At 46.4% G+C, this 18711-nt stretch overlaps 2 protein-coding genes across 3 annotated transcripts in view; both read left to right on the top strand.

Moving 5' to 3' along the window:
• The window catches only part of LRP4 (LDL receptor related protein 4), a gene marked incomplete at both ends in the record, with an annotated part of 77341 nt that extends 74952 nt beyond the window's left edge, over positions 1 to 2389 (top strand). The window contains 2 exons of the mRNA XM_084262750.1: positions 119 to 260; positions 2054 to 2389. Of these exons, the coding sequence (XP_084118876.1) occupies positions 119 to 260; positions 2054 to 2389 (478 nt within the window). The remainder of the gene's footprint in view (positions 1 to 118; positions 261 to 2053) is intronic.
• Positions 2390 to 17126: 14737 nt separating this feature from the next.
• Positions 17127 to 18711, top strand: part of CKAP5 (cytoskeleton associated protein 5) — a gene marked incomplete at its 5' end in the record, with an annotated part of 41400 nt that continues 39815 nt past the window's right edge. For both annotated transcript variants that reach the window (XM_084262824.1, XM_084262823.1), the window contains 2 exons: positions 17127 to 17183; positions 17706 to 17899. In XM_084262824.1, coding sequence (XP_084118950.1) covers positions 17127 to 17183; positions 17706 to 17899 — 251 coding nt within the window. The remainder of the gene's footprint in view (positions 17184 to 17705; positions 17900 to 18711) is intronic.

The raw sequence follows: 18711 nt of genomic DNA, 5'->3' as shown, positions 1-18711 counted from the left end.
ATTCTCTGTCCTTGAGGGACAGTGAAGATTGCTGGAGCTTTCCACTTGCTGAGCATTCACGAACTTTGGATCTTGGCAGCAGGGCCCTGTGTCTTTTCTGATGGCTCTCTCCCTCTAGGCATAATAAGTCCAAGTTCACGGACCCTGGTTTGGGGAACCTAACCTACAGCAATCCTTCGTATCGGACATCCACCCAGGAAGTGAAGATTGAAGCAATTCCGAAGCCAACCATGTACAACCAGTTGTGCTATAAGAAAGAGGTAAGAGCTGCTACTGAGGACATTGGAGCCCAGCTCGAGCTTCTGTTGAGTATTACAGGCCTTAGTATGTGAACATGTTACAACTTGTCAGCATTTACTTCTAGAACAGCTTCAGTGCATTGCTCTGACTCCTGTGGAGATCAGCCAGCAGCACTTCTTCCCCTAGGAGCTGTAGTGAATTAGACCTGTCTTTAGCTTTCTGCTCCTTCCCCACTCCCACAGTGGTTTATATTTTGCTTGCATTGGGTGCTGGCCCTCAAAGTACAGGAATCAAAGGGAATTGTCTTCCTTGGACACAATCCTGATTAGTTACTGTGGCACCAAAGTTGCTTTATACAGTCACCAGGGGAACCGGGCAGCCAGATGGGGTTTGGTAACAAGAACATGACTCCTGGCTGTGTCCTGCCTGGAAGGGGTGGGATAAGGACAGAACTGAAGCACTTGTGGAATAGAGCATTTTAAAGGTCCTGCAGTGCCACAGGATGGAGAGGTTTTAATATGGTATCTTTCAGCACTTAGTTTCTCCTCTGTTTTCTCCTCAGAAGCTTTCTTATCACTCAGATAGCTTCTCATCTTCCCTCTTCTGATTTCCGTCCACATCCTCACGTCAGGTATCACTCTGTGTGTGTTTGATCCTGCCTCCCTCACTCAAGCTCTGTTGTGTGGCTCAAGCACTGTCCCATACTAATTGCTCTTTCTCGTTGTTTTTGGTTTGTTTTTTTCCCTTTCCTGCTTTTATGTCCTTAAACCAGCTGCCTTGTCTGTCAGCAAAGTGTAGGTAACTTTCCGTGGCAGATGCTTTGGTGTGGGCTTTAGATGCTCATACTTGGTATGTAAGATTTGAAAAAGATAATTTCTGTAGGACTATTTATCTATTAGATCATCAGGGATCATAGCAAGACTTATGCAGAGGAAATTTTCCCCTGGCTTGCTTTTTCTAAGGTAATATCTAATAGGTTTCCCAAACTTTCCTGCAATTGTAGCTTTATGTACTAAGGATAAACCAGGATTATTTATCTGGGAATTTAAATCCTTTTTACTTAGACCTGCTGTTCCTAGATAGATTCAAATGTGTATTTCTCCATCCCACTCACTTCCTTGGGGATAGATCAGATGTTCTGCTGCTCCTTATTTGTCAGTGAGCCAAGTTAGATTTCACTGCTTTAATCTCAGCGTGGTCCCTTTAGCCTCTGATCATTTCCGTTGTTTCCCTATAATTCCCTTCCCCTGTTTCACAGTGAGACTCAGGCTCAACAGTGGTATTCCAGCTGTGCTTTCCTGAGAGACGAATCTAGACTAACTCAGATACAAAGATATTGCAGACCTAGCATCAATTCCTTGCCTACTTTTACCATGAAGTATTCCAGCTGTTCCTGCTTCCCATTTTGTTGTTGCTTTTTTTCTCTTTTTTCACATTTTGTGTTTTATTGTTGTGTTTGTTTTGGTGGTTTTTTTCTGGTTTGGTTTTTTTTTAGGCTCAATGTTGTTCTTACAGGGAAAATAAAATATATGTATTTGAAGAGCCAGCTTACCCTCATTGCCTTCTATGATTTGAAGGCTCCTGAAAATCTCGGGAATGAGTTCTCACAGGGAATATTTATCTGGGGTGGTGAACTGAACTGAAGGGAAACTTTAGATGGGTTCTGTCATTGTGACAGTCAAAGCCAGTGGCTTGGAAATGGAGGGTCCAGCCTTTTGTCTGCTTCGCTGTCTACGTTCCAGTTCTGCTTTGCTCTCTGCCATATTTTTTCCATAGATGTATTGTTGTTTTCATTCATCTTTCTGGTCCCTAGACTGGTCCTGACCACAGCTACACCAAGGAGAAGATCAAGATTGTGGAGGGGATATGTCTTCTATCCAGTGATGATTCTGAGTGGGATGACCTTAAGCAGATTCGGAGCTCCCGAGGAGGGATTCTTCGCGACCACGTCTGCATGAAGACAGACACGGTCTCCATCCAGGCTAGTTCTGGTTCACTGGATGACACCGAAACTGAGCAGCTGCTGCAGGAGGAACAGTCTGAATGCAGCAGCCTTAACACAGCAGCAGCCACTCCTGAACGGCGTGGCTCGCTCCCAGACACAGGCTGGAAACACCAACGTAAGCCCTCCACAGAGAGCGAGGTCTAAAATACACGTGACTCTGGAAATGCTCATACCCTCCCTAGCCTCTGCTCTGCATGAAAAAGACAGGACTCTGCCTGCCAGGCAAGGAAGGGCACAGAGACCAGCCTCTCTTGTGAGGGGCCCAGAGACTGCCTTTCAGCAAGGAGCTTGGGCAGCTGTGCTGTTGTGGTTGGAGAGGGAAGATGGATGAGCTGGAACCCAGAGACCCTTTTGGCTCATTTTCACTGTCTGTGGTTTATTTATATGTTCCCTTTTCCTGGAAGCTGCCATGTTAACTTTTACAGTGACTCCTCTGGCCTGAATCTGGGTCAGATTCTGTGTTCTCTGTCAACCTGCAAGTCCTGTGCCGTCCAGCTCGCGGTCAGTGCCCATGAAGAGAGCAGAGCTGCCTCATTGCTAGCTCCCAGTCACAGAAGTTCCTTGTGTCATTCCAGCACTAGCAGCACTGTGAGGCTTTGCATTGAGGGGTCTCTGACTTGAGAGAGGTCGTGGAATAAATGGTGTATACTTTGGGGCTCCAGGGGACACTGACACAGTATCAGGTCACCTTTTGAGGGCATAAAGAGGGTAACCACAGTTGCTGTGGCTCACTTCATGAGAGCACCTCTGCTCACTTTCCCATCTGCTAGTAAAAGCTTCAAGGAATGCCCAGATCGGAGCACTGTGTCTGTTGCTGGCAGTGGACGCTGCTCCCGTTCTCCCCTTTCCTGGTAAAACACATTTCTACTCTAGAAAAACAAGAGTCAGCAAATGGCCCTTTCAGAGTTGCTCCCTGTGGGTACTGGAGTCAGAGTGCTGTACTGGAGGAAAGAAGAGATTGGTATTGTTCGCAGCTCCACAGAGCTAATGGGAGGAAATGGATCTCAGCAAGACTAGATTCTACTCCTGTCTTTGCATAAGGGTTACGTTAAAAAAAAGGAAAAGAAAATCTGCCAAGTCCCCACTAGTCCAAATCCCACAAGGTCCCGATTCTCTTGGCCCTTGGGACATTTGATTACAATACTGAGGGAAAGAGAGAATTCCTAGGTTGAGTCTTTCCCGGGAGAATGCTCAGTGCTGACTGTCAGGAGCTGCTTTATTAGTAGGCTGAGCCCGCTTGGCCTAGAATAGGAGACAATAATCAGGGAGCTGTAAGGGCCATTTTAATAGTTGTTTATCAGATAGAATTGCACTTTAAGCTCTTCTGTTACCACTAAATAGCTCTCCTTGCAAAGTCACTTTTCCCATCAGCTGCATGAGCCTCAGTCGTTCTCTGGCCTCCAAGGCCTTTACTCTCGAGGGGGGTGCAATACCACCCTTAGAGTTACAACCCAGCAGCATCTGGAGCTGGGGCTTGCATGCTCCCGTGGACTATTGCCACCTTTTCGTATTGTCATAATTTCTCTTGTCATCTGTTGGTTCAGAGGGAAAAAAAAAAAAAAGAAAAAAAAAAATCTCTCAATGCTTCTTCAAAAATTAGATTTCTATTAACCTCTCAAGTCGTGTGGATGCTATCACAGTAAAATACTAAGTGTTAACTCGAATACTTGGAAGCAGAACTTTCCAGTGAAGAATCTCTCGTGGCAAACTCTGTAACCCCTGTCTCCTGGAAAAAGGTCGAGTACCTTCCCACCTGTGGTGTAAACAGCCCAGCATATACAGTAGGGGTATGGCGTAGAGGTGTGGGGAAGATGCATCTCCCATGCAATGTTTTTTCCAGCTGGTAAAATAAAAAAAAAGAGGGGGGGGGAGGAAAATCCATCCTACTCTGCTTCAACCTTGTGCATATGCTGACAGTGCCGCTACCCCTAAAACCACGACAGCTGCCAGCAGGTCGGCTACACTTCCTATGCCCGAGGGAGCTTTGTGGGAAGGGGAAGGTTGCAGCTTTTACCTGGCTGGGTAGCTTGAAACTCTGTCCATACCTGCACCATTGGGCTGACTGGTGTGTATATTCCTCTGGAAAATGAACTGGAGATGAGGCTTGGAAATGTCCCTGTGTTAACGTGGGACTCTTTCCTACTCCTAGAGGGGTTTTTTTTAAATTTTTTTTTTTTAAAGATTTTTATTTAATTATTTATTTGATTGACTCCAGTCTGGGAAGCGTTGTTTTTTGTTGGGCAGAGGCACTTTGGGATTGAGGTGTGCGCTTGACTGGGAGCTGAGAAAAGAGTGTGTATCACTAACACGGACCTTGCCTGTCTAAGCTGCAGGGACAACAGCAGAGGGCTCGAGCATAAGACTTGATTTGAACAGAAACCACACGTAGGGGCAGGGGCATAAGCTGGGATGAGTGGGTGGATAGGGGAGGAAGGCTCGGACATCTAAGAGAGTAGGTTTTGTTTGGGGTTTGGATTTTTATCCCCTCAATAACTTACATGTGCACCAAAATCCTGAGGTGGGACAGGGGTGAAGGGAACCACCTGCCCAGACCTGTCACTTGAGGTTCAGCCAGCCTGTCAAAATAATCACTGTCCAAGTCACCAGTGCAGAAAGGAAAGGAAAACCCAGTCAGTCTTCAACAACTTATGGTGCTTGTTGTACCCCACCTTGATCAATATTCTGTGCTCCTCCTTTGGGGGGACCCTGCACACTCCAGCCTAACCACCACTCGTAACTGCTCTCTGCATCCTTCCTCAAATGATTGTGGCGAAAAGGAGCAACACAACGTCTCACAGCCTCTCCTCTACCAGCGGGGCCTGCAGAACGTTCGTTTCTTTTCCCTAGAGACAGCCCCAGTGCCACGCTGCTGGGGGTGCATCATGGTTCCCCATTCTGCGGAAGACCCTCGTTGCACTTAGGATGTTAAGAATGTAGAAACACCACTGGAGGATGATCTCTTGAGCACTGATTTACTATGTAAAAAGCAAACCTCTCTCCTGTCTGTCCTGAGCTAACGTCAGTGATTTCCGTGTGTTCCTGTGTAATGGTTTTAACGTTACTCACTGGAGACATTGGACTTTCTGGAGTTATTTAACCACTGTGTTCAGTATTTTAGGGGTTGATGATAATTTAATATAAATTTAGCTTTTCTTAACCACTCTGCCTGGCTTGTAGTTGTGAATTGTGCGTGTTATTTGGACTCTTCTTTGAAAATGAAGTTGCAACTTGGCTTCATTGAGAGCAAGAAGATAGGAACAGATCAAAGTTCTCTTGATAATGTGACCAGAACACAAGCTTCTTCTGCCACTGTGGCTTTGAAGCAAGGCGAAATACCTCATCAGACGCTCTTGCAAATTCCTGCACTTACACAGTGCCTCTCACCCTCCTCACACCTTGCCTTTTTTCCTTTTTTGTTACCATTTTAACATGGCACAGCAGAAGAGGATGTTCCTTTTTCTGAAAGTAGTATCAGAGTGGGCTCAAGCCTCTGCCCAGGGGACAGTAAAGCTCTGAAGAAGAGCTGGTTTTCTGTCTCTAAGGGGGAATCTGCTCCAGATTTTCTGGCTTTTTCTTTCTTTTTTTTTTTTTTTAAATAACCAAGAGTTTAAATGGTGTAAAAGGCTGAATAATTAAATGGTCACTAAACTGACTCCACAGTACTGATCCTAATCTCTTTCCCCTGTGGTGGGGAAAAAAAAAATTGAAACCCTTAGCTTTATTCCTGCTCTTTTAAGAGTTGAAGCACAGTTCCTAAGTTACTGTGTTGAGGTCACACAAAAACTATAATCACCTAATTTAAAAAGAAAAAAAATCGCTGCTTATGCATCAAGACTAATTGCAGGTGAGCTGAGCCCAGAATCACAGAATTGGAGGGGCTGGAAGGGACCCCAAGTGCTGGGTTGCTCCTGTCCCTTCTCTTCTATTCTGATTGCCCTTAAAAATTTTTCCTTCGCTTGCTTCAGCCTAAGGGAAGAAGCAAAGGCGGGGAGACACAGGGCAGAGTAACACCCCGCAGTTCCTGCTTGCGAGCTCGCTGCTCTGCACGACGTGGAGGCCCCTTCCCCCGGGCCGGGCCGCAGCCTGGAGCCCCTTCCCCTTCTTGCGTCTCCGCTGCCCTTGTCCTGACAGAGCGGCGCTGAACTTGGCCTCAGCGCCTGCTCCAGCCCTGAGCCAAAGGCGGCGGGTCCCGCAGCCCGGCACGGGCGCCACCGGTACTGGGCGCTGCGAGGCTGTACAGCCGCTTCACGCCCTCAAACGGGCCCGTGGCGGCTGCTGAGGGACCCCAGGGTCCCTGCGGCGGGGCGGGCAGGCGCCGTGGCCTCTTTTCCCGACCGCTCTTCGCCGGCACAGAAGGGGGAGCGGGGGACGTCGGGGTGTGCCAGGCCGCCGCCCCGGGGCTGCCCCACGCTCTTCCCACGGCCCGGCCGGACCCCCGGCCCCGGGGGACCCCCTCGCCGGCCACTGCCTCAGGAGAGCACCGAACACGCATCGCCGATGCCGGATTCAAACGGGCCAATGAAATGAGCGGGTACGGGTGTGGGTGGGGCCCGCACCGACCAATAGGCAGTGAGGACACTGGGAGGTGCGGGCGGTGTTAGCGATTTCAAACCCTGCCGAGGAGCGGCCGGACACTCGCCGCGCCCGACCCCCTGGGGCTCAGGTGAGAGCTGTCGTGTCTGTCTGCTCCTTGGGGGAGCTCGGATCCCCGCGGCTACCCTGCCGCGGCTTCTGGGGCTCGTAGGAGGGTGTGCTGGGCCCGGTAGGGCCGGCTTTCCCCCCCCCCCCCCCGCCGCTGGGCCTCGTTCTCCCCCGCCTCATCTGCGGGGGGGGCGGAGGCGCGGTCCTGAGTGGCTCGGACGGGAGCGTCTCAGGCCGGGGGGCTTCGTCCGGAGGCGTTTATATGGCTGGGGGTGGCTGCCGCCGCTAACGGTGAGAGGCCGCGGCCTGTTCCACGCCGCGCTGTGGAAGCGTAAGGGGCGCCCCTCGCCTAGGCCGCCCCTGAGCCGGCGGTGTCGGGCCCCGCCGTGAGCCGCGGTTCGCGTTGTTCTACCGCTGCCGCCTCCTTTTTGTCATCTTCGCGGGCCCGGGCATTGTTAGGAGTTGCTGGGGCCTTGTCTGGGAGGCGGCTGGCAGGGTGGGCCCGGCGCCTGTGAGGGACCCGGTCTCGTCCCTTTCCTAACGCTCGCTGTAGGAAATAAGGACCCGGGATCATCTGTGCTCCGAGTGTGCGTTTCGGGAGGCTGCGTGCAAGATTGTTTTCCTCTCTAGAATGAACTGGGGAAAACGCTCCCTGAGGTGATTCCAATTTTAAAGCAAAAGGCGTGAGCTCATCTCCCTCTCTATAGCTGGTTGGGAGCAGGTGTTAGACTTGGATCTCCCGAGCCCCGCACTGGGGGGTCGCTTCCTGTTGATCCTTGTCCAGGGTCTGTGAAAAAGGTCTGGACGGGAACGTGGGTCCTGTCCCTTTACCCCTTTCTGCTTCATTTGATTTTATTTCTGTGTTCAGAGTCTTGTGATTGTTCTGAAGGTAGAGATTTCAGATTGGTGTGTTGGGGGGGATTCGTCTTGTACTTGGACTGCCATCAGTGAGGCACCCAAAATGCTGTAGAGGCTGAGGAGTGAAGCTGTTGTGCAGCTTAAACCGACCTGAACTCTGTTCTAAAAAGAGAACGAAGTCACAGACTTCTCTGCTACAGTTTTCTTATTTCTGTTTGGCTGTCTAGTTATGCTGCAGTTTTCCTGTTTTTGCTGGCTTACTCTTTTTGCAGTGTTACATCCTACGTTGTAACTACTAAACTTCGGTGTTGCTAAACTTGACATGTGCAGATGAGAAAGGGACAAGCAGTTGCCAGGATGCTGGGCTGTGATCTGTGGAAGACCTTATTTATTTATTGTTGTGTTCTCAGAAAGAGAGGTGCTGTAGACTTCCAATGAATGCGTCTGTTGGCTTGAAACTCTAAAGACGTGTATTTCCAGGTGCTAAGAGCCTCAAATATTGAAATACTCTAAAAGGCTACTCATAAACATCTATTAATAAAACTTTGCAATAGAGTCAAAGAAAGAAGAATTATTTATCTGGGACAGGCTGTGCTTACAGTTTTGGTTCTTTGGCATCCAATGTTAGATCAGTTGACTCTGCAAAAACTGGAATTTGGTTTGACTTTCTTGCCCCAGCCAGACTTAGCCCTTCTTTAAACTTAGCTGTTTGGCAGATTTCCCTGCCTTCTTCCCCCTCCACTTCAAGAGTTGCAACAGGGTTAAACTTTTTAAGCAACATCTGGAGAGGGATGTATCAAAGCAGAATTAACAAAAATGGCCTTCAAGTACAATAAACTGGCTTTAAACGACTAGTTGTAGATGTATTGAAGGTGATTCTCAAGAACACACAGGTGGGAACATTAACTAAGGGACCTGCTATGGAAGATTGTGTACGCAGTACAGAAAACTGGGTGTGTAGTAATGGAACATGACTCCTAGTTCTTGTATTTGTCTGATATGTATGTGGGGGGACTTCCCCACTGGCTTCTGTCTTTTCCCTGATACAGGCCAGGTATGTAACCTGGGCCTGTGCTTCTGAAAACCTGGCACCCTCACTCCAGGGTCTGTGGAAACATTAAGGCCTTATTCCTGTTTCACTGTCAGCGCAGAAAATCTGACCTCCAGAGTCAGGTTAAGATGTGTCTCTGGTGTATTGCTGTGTGTGTTAGGTGATACATCTACAGCTGAAATTCACTTGCTATGTTGTAAGCTTGGGCTGTCAGTCTTTTTCCTTTTATCTTTTTTTTTTTCTTTTTGCTTCCCTGATTGTGTCATCTGCAAACTGTAACACTTCTGTTTGCCCCTTTTTATAGATCACTTACAAACATCTTGAACAGTAAAGGCAGTTAGAAACTGCTCTGGATGTTCTGTGTAGTGGAGATAACTGTCTCTCAATATTAAGTATCCAATTTGGAAGATTTTGTTGTGTAGGATGTATGTATGACTTGAAGGACCCTCAAGAGAAGTAAATACTTGTAAACCTTCTAATTAGAAGTTTCAAAGTTGTGGTCAGTGATCCTATGGGTTACTCCTTTCCCTCCTCCCCTCCTCCTTATCTATTCTCTCTTCCAGTCAAATGTCCTTTTCTGGTGTCTTAAAAGAAATGTGTAAATTCATATTGCTTATTTGTCTGTGGAGTCTCTGCCAGAGTAGGATGGCATGAAAGCCATTCCCATCTTAGCCTAACAACATAGCCTGAGATGATGCATATGGTGTTGCTGCCTGTGTTGATGCTTTGTTGTAGGCTGTTCCAGCAGTTCATCTTACATGGTGGAATTCTGAAGTGTGATGTGGGGAAGCCTTGTACCCTTGTGTGTATATTAAACATCGCCTTACGGTGAGCAGTGTCGCTGGGACTTGTTTGAATAAAGAGTCTCCTGACCTGAGTGGTTGTATGTTGTTTGGGGCTGCCTGGGACAGTTTGGCTGCTGTGAATGTCAAATACTGACAAGTAGAAGCTGCTGTATGTGTCTGTGTCTCCCTGTTGTGTATGTGTGTGTGTGGGGAGAGATGGTAGGAAAGGTAACTTGCACAACTGCTTGGTGGGGAGCACAGCTGGTGCTGCAGTGCCTGGAAGAGGCTTCTGCCTTTGGCTAGGGAAAAAGGTGTCTGCAGGAACAGCCTTGCATCGTGTGGCTTGATGCTGTTCTTGGGAAGACACTATGGACACCTGGTTTCCACCATACCACCTTCTTCAATTGCTGCTGCCCCTGTAGAAACAGCATCTCAAGATGCCAGGCATGGGCTGGAGAGATTGGTGATGGCTCAGCTCCACTGGAGCGCTGTCACCACGCATCTCGCAGTGGAATGTGAAACGCAGTGATGGTGTCAGGCTCTGTGTTCATGCCTCCTTTGGAAGCCACCATGTTACTCATCCTTCACTGCAGGTCTTGTTCCTCCCGTCGGGTTTCAGAACTGCTCCCTCCAATTAGGGATTGCTGGATGATGGTGGCCATCGTGTCTACTACATGCTGGGATGCGACCGCAGCTCCCTCTCTTACGGGAATGATGGTTGTGACGGATGTGGGCGTTCAGGGACAGGACGCGGGAGGGCAGCGGGCCTGACAGAGCGCGCTGGTCACCGGCCCCGCGGCCGCCGGCGGGGCTGGGGAGCACCCGCAGCCGCCCACGCACCGGCGGCGCGGAGGAACGCGTGTCTGTCCCCGCGGGGGAAGGCTCTTCGGCGGCGGCCGGGCTGCGGGGGAGGGAAGGGGGAGCGGGGTTCCGCGCCCTCGGCGCTGCCGTGCGGGGCGCCCGGCGGGGCCGAGAGCCCGGCGCTGCCCTGCCCTGCCCGCCTTTGTCTGGCCCCGGCGCGGGCCGGCTCCCCGCCCAGGTGCGGCCGCGGCGCCCCGAGCCCCGCCCGCCGGCTGGGAGGGGCTTTTCCCGGCCCGGCCCAGCCCGCCCCGCGGCTCCCCGCCCGCTGTTGCCGCGGAGCCGGCCCGGAGCTGTCAGGGTGAGTGTCCGGCGCGGTGCGGCCCGGTGGCGGAGCGGCGGCGGCGGGGCCCGGCCCGGCTCAGCCCTCGGGCGGGGGCGGCGGGCAGAAACAATGCCGGACGGGCGGCCTGCTCCGCTGCCGCTGCCCCGAGTCCCGGCCGCGGCCTGCTACCAGATACCCGCTGCCGCGGAACTGGAAACCTCCGGCCTGCGGCGTGCGGGGGAGGTGGGGCCCGCGGGGGCGAGGAGGAGGAGCGGGGGGGACATCTGGGGCTGCGGGCGGGGAGCCGGCGGCGAAGCGTGCCGGAGTGCCGGGGTGCTCTTCTGGAAGGTGCTGGGCATGGCGGGGGAAGGCCGTGCTGCCGTGTCGGAGGCTGCTTCCCTCGTAGAAGGAGGGAACTAGTGGTCGGTCGCAGGGTGTGATGTCTCCTCCGGAGCTTTCCTTCATCAGCAGTTCAAACCATCCTTTTAGAGAGCATCACGTGAGCCTTTCTGTGCTCCAGCTTTGTAAACACCTCGAGGGACGGGGGAGTTCGCCGCTAATAAGCACGGCCCCACCGGCGTCTTTCACACCAGCCGGCCGCATGCAGAATTATGTCAGTGCACTCGAACTTGCCCGTGGGCTGCCCTTTTCCCCTCTTGCCCTTTTCTGCTTCGTAAGACTGGCTTCACTCCAGGCTTACCCATGCAATAAGGAATCACTTTTGCTCTTAGCTGTAGCAGAGGGTCTGTTTATTTTTCATTGTGTTTCACTTTGGAAAAGAACAGCCTCGGTTACTTTCAGAGACCAGGTATTAAAACATTTTTTTCAGAGAAATTAAGTCTCTTCCTTACCACTGACTTGCACTATTAAGATGTCACTAAACTGTCTTAGGACATACGAGTTAGAGCAAGCAATACAGAATTTAATGCTGCTTATTCTTGAATGCCATTTTATTGCTTCTGAAGTAGTAGCTTCTCTCAGCTGCCATCGACTTCACAACTGCTAAACAGTTCATTTATAGCATACTTTTCTCCCATTTCTTTTTTCATTTCTGAGGTCCTGCTTTCCTTTCACTGAGAATCTCTGTTGATCTCACAACTTATAATTCATCTTCTAATTGAAAACACCAACCTTTAAAATGCTAGGAGACTTTTGTTGCCTAAGCAGCATATAATCCTCTGTGGGTTTTTTTCTAAATCTCTTGTTCTTGTGTCATCAAGATCTGTAGAGTGAAGCTGGAAAGCAAGTTTATGGTCTGACTGAAAGTTCCAAAACTCTGGTACTTTTGCAGGAATCTGTAGTTCAGGGTTGCCAGCTGAAATTCAATTTTTTATTAGGTGGCATTTACTAAAGCAATTCCATTGTTTCATTGACTGATGTAGGCTGTAGTTCTAGATTTGCCTGTTCTTCAAAGTACCTAGTATGTTCAGATGTTGTTTAAAATAAAAATTTAACTAAGGTTACTTGAATCTTTCAACTTTGTTGGTTTTGAGCTACTTTATGTTGTATCTAATGAGAAATTTTAGCTGACAGATAAACTTCTGAGAAAGTAAAACTCATCCTTCCAGAGCCAAAGAGTAAATATGACCCAGAACTGCCATTAAACAAATAAAAATTCTTTTTGCTAGGAAAACTGTGAGCTGCGTTGGCAGAGAACTTCCCACCGAGAAGTCTAGTTTGACTGAAATACGACATGCAGCTTTATGCTCTCCAACTATGTGCCCTGCTCTGTTAGGAACATTTCAGGCATGTACTTTTCTTCTCCTTTAAAAAGGCCTGCCTTGCTTTCCCAGAACTCTTTCTTTGAGTAAAGTTTTTGAGAAGCTTTCAAAACATCAGTATGATATTCAGTAGGTGGACTTGAGTAGGGAGAGGTGGACACATCTGTAACAGTAAACATCTGGCTTTGTTTAGTGTCAAATGGCTTCCTAGTTTGCCTTTGCACGTTTTCTGTAGAAAATGGTTTGGAAGCTGAAGCTTCACAATAAAATATAATTATGGGTGATAAATGTGTGCTTCAAAATAAAAACATTTGCATTTCAGGATGTTTACAATGAACATGAATGATTCTATGATGTTTTCGTTAGCGGTTACCCCAGTCCATGAAGCAGGAAGGGTGATGCTGTTCAGCACTCAAAAACTGTAACACAGAAAGTATTTATTTAGAAGCTGAGTAGGGGCTGTTCAGGGTAGCATGTGGTTAATCCACACTTTAATGTATTGACACTTTCCCGTGTTCTCTTCATGTGCTGATAAGTAAGTTTAAGATACAAATTTGTAGTCAATGGGGATTTCTCACCTTTACATTTGAAATTCTTGCATTTGTGCTGCCTCATAAATATTGTCTACTCTTGGTGCTTTTCCGTTGTCTTCCTTTGAAAGACATCCTATTCCTTCCTTGATGATCTTCATTTTCTCACTGCTCTGTAGTATAAGAACTTGTCCTGCCAAGAGCTATCAGGGAGGATTTGTTATTTGTCTCCATTGCAGATTCCTCAGCTGACTTGCTTTTGGCAACGTTGTGTTGTCCACAGTAGTAACAAACCTCTCTCTCATACGACTTTTTTTGGTGGTTCAGTCAGCTTGGAGGTCTTGTTTTCTGGATTCTCCCACTATGAATATTGTTACTAAAAGACTTAAATCTGTCTGTTCTCTGTTGTAACAAGAAAGCTATCTAGGTCAAACACTTCATTGCTGGAAATTCACTGGTAATAACATAATTTAGCTGTATTATTGTATAATGAGGCTACTTCCCGTTTGGATGTTGAGAAGTAAGGGCTGGAGGTTTATGTGTCTCTGGAAAGATGCTTTTTGGGGGCAGGAGGGGGAACCCCACCACTCTTTTGTTGGTTGTGGGACAGTTTGTGAACAGAACCCTGTGATTTAATTGAAGGAGAAACAGCAGTCTTTCATCCTGGTAAATGCAAGATGTAGGCAGCACAAGATTGTACCATAAGGGCAGGTGTGACCAGTGTTAAAACTAGAAAGATTAGATGTTTAGGAAGGAGCTCTCCCTCTGTGGCTGTGGATTACTTTCTGATAAACTGTTCTAAAGGGATTTTGTAAGTTATTGGAGGGGAGGTATAATTTTGTCACTATTTTTATATGCTTGATTTAGCACAGAAGGCAACTTAACCCATTTTACAATTGAAATAACCACCGTAGATCTTACAGACTAAAAATAGTAAGGGAACTCACTTGACAAGACTGAAAAACATGGGTGAGAAAATACACACCGTTTCATGGCTGTCCATCTCCCCTCCCTGTGTCTGTCCCATCACGTGTGTTCCCCACCAAGTTGAGTACAGGGTCATGTTGTGCAGGGAAATCCTAGATCCTACTCTTCTAGATTCTGTAATGTATCTCTAGACTGTGCAAGAAGGAGGTCACACCTCGTAGCAATGACCTGTTGGGTATGTGCAAGGGTAAAAATGCTTGTGAATCAGTATTGGCATTGCAGTGGACAAGGCTTTTCAATGAGCTGCTCCTGACTTGGGGATTGTAGTAAGGTAGTTGCTGTCCTGTGATGATACTTGCCTTGGTGACACTGGTTGCTGTGAAGAAATAAATGTTTCTTTTCATTGTTGAAGTAGGAGGTTCTTGCAGCTGACAGTTTTCTAAATGACCGTGTGTAGATGGAGGTTTGTCTTAGTACAGTACCACAACTCTTTGTTCTGGTGTTCCTGCTGGCAGGCTTATTAGTGCTTTATTTCTTTTTCTGTTTTCTTTGTGAATAACTACTGTCTTTATATTGGTTCCTTATGCATTCCTCTACAAAATGATGTAGACAGGTAATGCCTTGAATTACCTCCAAGTTTCTGAGCAAGATTTGGAACTGTCTAATTTCCTGTGAAGTTCACTCTGCTTATTCTTGACAATGTCATGTGTGAGTTTAGGAAAAGACAGCCGTAGCTATTTGTCATCTGCATCCACGCTGGGGGAGTACCCCATCATTTCTAAACTGGTGTGTTGTTATTACATAATTCCATGATTAATGCAAACACAGCTTATACTGGCAAAACCGCATCTTTCCTGATGGTGCTTGGCTGCAGAGCTAGCTTGAGTGACAGAAGGAACTCTGCTACTGCAGAACAGGGCATTCATGCATCCTTTTCCAGGTGAACCATTTGAAATAGGTGAACAATTTTTAAAATTTCTAATGTGAGGAGGTGGGTTTGCTTTTTTTTTTCTAAAAAAAAAGGTAAAATTTGAATGTTGAATTGAATCACAAGACTGCTAACTTGTATTTCATTTTGAGCTCTTGCTTTTGGTAGACTGAAGGAAGGGGTAAGAGAACAGATGAGAGGTTTGGGCAAAGAAAGCAAGCAGTAGAATTTCAGAAGAGGTTAAATGGATGAAAGCCATAGCTGTTGCAAAAGGCTGATTGATGCCAAAAGACTTAGTAATTCACTTGCTCTGTTGATGCTTTACAAGTGTTTGCCTTTTGGTATGGCATTTCTAAGTTTAAGGTTGTTTTATGGCAACTGTTCAGTCAGACAATCTTTCCCTTGTCAATTTCGGCACTGAGGAATGGTGAGACCTGTATTTAAACCAGAGCATTTTAAAATAATTTGTATAACAAAAAGAGAGCATACTGGAATTAATAATTCAGTTGAATGGGCTTTAGGTAGCCTTACTTCTGTGTACTGTTTCTTACATAATGAGCAGGGTGATCCCTCCATTCGCAATGGTTTACTGCTCTAGGGTTGGTTAATTCTTTGTTGGCCCTCCTAGTGATTTGTTTCTTTCTTTCTTTTATAAAGAAACCACTGGGCTGATGTCAAGAGAGTGTCCACATCACTGGTAGTGAAATGAGAAGGACAAAGCATAATAATGCTTGAATACATTTGTTTATGTGTATTGACTTTCATTTTCTTGCCATTGGGCAAATCAGTATGTTTGTGCAATTTTAGGGAGGCCACTATTAAGATGCACAGGAACTTACAAATATTTAAGGTAAGTTTAGTGTAGTTTGGGGGGAAGGTGTGTGTTGGTAGCTGGTGGGGATTTGAGGTTGGTTGTTGGGTTTTCTTAGTATTGAGAATTGAGAGTTGGGTTGTTAGTTTAAGTATCATCTGACTAATCCAGTAATGAAGACAAAAAGATCAGTTTTATTGTGGACTGGTCTAACTTTGCTGTGTAGTTGGCTGTATGTTAGTGCTATGTGACAGATAGGTGGCTTTGGAGAACTTGTTTTTATTAATTTGCAGCCCTAATTCTAGGGGTTAATTTTCTGCAGAGAGCCTCTGTGCATTTGATGAAGTACTTTGTAGGTTAAAGTATGCTGCTCTGCTGGCACTGGCAGAATTTGCATTGGGAATATTCTGCTAGTATGGTGATGGTGTTTATATGCCTGTAGTGATAAACTGATGTAAATGCTGGCCAGTCTTCAGCGTTTTGGTCATCTTTGTCTCTGCATTCGAACTGGTATGCTGGAATATGTTACTCCTCTGGTTTGATTCTGTTTGTTTATATGAATTATGTTGGGACCCCTCTCATTACTGCTGCCATTCTCATTTTGCTGAGCTCCTTCCTGTGTATCACTTCTCATTATTCTCTGAGCAGTCAGGTTAGTTGTATGGTATGCCTGAGATGGGTGTTGAGCCTGGGGTCTCGTCTCCCATATCCTAATGGTCTGTGTTCCTATTATAATAAAAAGGAAAGGGGAGCTGGTGAGAAGGAGAAAACCACGTAGGAACCTGAATAGTAAAGATCTGAGCCCTAGGTGAAGTAAGAAACTGATCTCTTGTTGACACTTGCTGATCCTAGCTACTTTAGAATTAGGGCAAGAAGTGGCCAGCTTGCAAAAATGGGTTTTGTTCCTCTCACAGTACTGTTGATTTCAGTTGTGCTGTTTGTGAAGTTGTTAAAATGGCTGTCCTTACACTAGCACCCAATTATTTTTTGACACTGATTCATGCACCTGTTGCTGAAAGCACATGTCAGTAAAAGTCGGTTTTGTAATGTTGATGGGTACTCATTTCATTTTAATGCCTTAATCGTAGCATGCTCTTCCTCAAGCTTAGAGTTGGTTCTAATTTCTAGTTCTTCTAACTGTAATTCACTTCAGAGTTCTTATACTTTGTATGCCTTCTTGGCTGACTAAAACTTTAATGGATTGAGGCTTCTACTATCTGAAATATTACGAATTACACTGCATTCTGTCTTCGGGTGGCCCTTCAGGGCTAACAGAATAGTGGACTAGTCTTGGTAGTGCATACCTAAATATAACTGCAAGCTTGGGAGAGTGGGTTGTGCATTAGCAATAGATTTGCTAGAGATCAGCCTTTGTTTTGTGATTGCGTGTTTATTATTTTTAAGTAGAACTGTGTTGTGAGTAGCACCTTGTGTATTTTTCCATGTTCTAACCTGTCTCTGTTTCTACAGGAATTACTGTAATTATAGAGAGAACCTGAATTAACAATGGGGGATGACAGTGAATGGATGAAACTGCCCATTGACCAGAAATGTGAACACAAGGTAAGAAATGTCGTTGGATTTGGCTTGCTGTGTATCTCTGCTGTTGTGATTCTGTGGTACTCCTCTGTGTATTACACCATAGTTAGGTAATCTCAACTCAGTGTACGTATAACAGGTCTGAAGCTGCATCAGTTCTATCCAGCCTAGAGGCTGAATAACATCTATTAAGCAGAGTTTAGTAGCACGATAATCTGTATGGCGTAAGCTTGTGTGCTCAAGATTAGTGCACTCATTCATGTGGAGAAATTACTCATCTGTAGCTCAAACTATTGTTGGGTTCCCACCTACTCATCACTGATTGTTAGAGCTTATGAAGAGCAGCGGGGAAGACAGGCATCTCTATCCAGATCATTCTTGGCAGGAGAAGAACGAGCATTTTGTCCTGTTGCATGTTATTCATGTCACTGGAGAGAAGTCTTGCCGGCACCAGCACATTGTTAACTATGACTGAAGAGTTATGGGAAACTGGTGAGGTAAGCTTGTACTAGCACAACACTTGAATATCTTGTTTTCTGCTTTTAGCTGTGGAAAGCCAGATTAAATGGTTATGAAGAAGCCCTTAAACTCTTCCAGAAAATAGATGATGAAAAGAGCCCTGAATGGTCCAAGTATCTTGGATTGATAAAAAAGTTTGTGACAGACTCCAATGCGGTGGCTCAGTTGAAGGGACTGGAAGCAGCGCTTGCTTATGTTGAAAATGCCCATGTAGCTGGGAAGTAAGTATCTTTTTTTGCTGTTACACAAGTTTGTGTGTCTCTGGGAGAGGCTGCAGATAAATTATACAGTGGCCCTAAGAGTTCTGATCTTCACTGTTAAGAGCAGAACTTGCTCTCTGATCTAGAGAATTTGCCAAATGGTAAGCTTTCCTTGGAGATGCCCTCCCTGTGCATGTTAACTTGCCAGAAATGGCTTACAGTGTTCAAAGAAGCTATTAAGGCAGAAGTAAAGATTTCTGAGGTGGTAGAGAGTGAATCAGTGCTTTGGTGGCATAGGTATTGTGACCTGTAATCCCCATTCTTGTTTGAATGAAACAGTACCTACAAGGAGCCTCTGTTTTTTTCCAGGGAGATAGTAGTGTTATTCATTAATGAAATAAAATGTAGTTATGTTAGTGTGGTGTCTTACCCAATTCAACCAACATGAATCTTTGTACCTACCAGTTTCTTCACAGGATGTTTGGTAGTAGCTCACTGTTGCCTACAGCATGGAATAGCCTGTACCTCCGAGGGTGAAAGAGAAACAACGCTTAAGTCCACTGACTTTGTGACCTGCCTAAATGAATAAAAGCCTCATTAAAAAAATAATAAAAATAAACCCAAGCCTTGTTTAAAAAAAACCCAAAGGAACTTGAAACCCCTTGATTTAAGTGGTGTAAATTATTTAGTTGATCTGAAGCTCTGAAACAGATATGAAACCACGTGCAGGGATTATGCACCAATGGTGTATGTTAGTTAACTGTAATGGATGGAATTCAGGAAATGGCCATATTTGTGGACCTCAACTAATGTTTATTAATGAATATGCTTTT

Source organism: Gallinula chloropus, assembly GCF_964237585.1.
Source record: "Gallinula chloropus genome assembly, chromosome: 4".
NCBI lineage: Eukaryota > Metazoa > Chordata > Aves > Gruiformes > Rallidae > Gallinula > Gallinula chloropus.
Note: the sequence above shows the minus strand (reverse complement) of the source record. Positions and strands in the feature narration are given on the sequence as shown.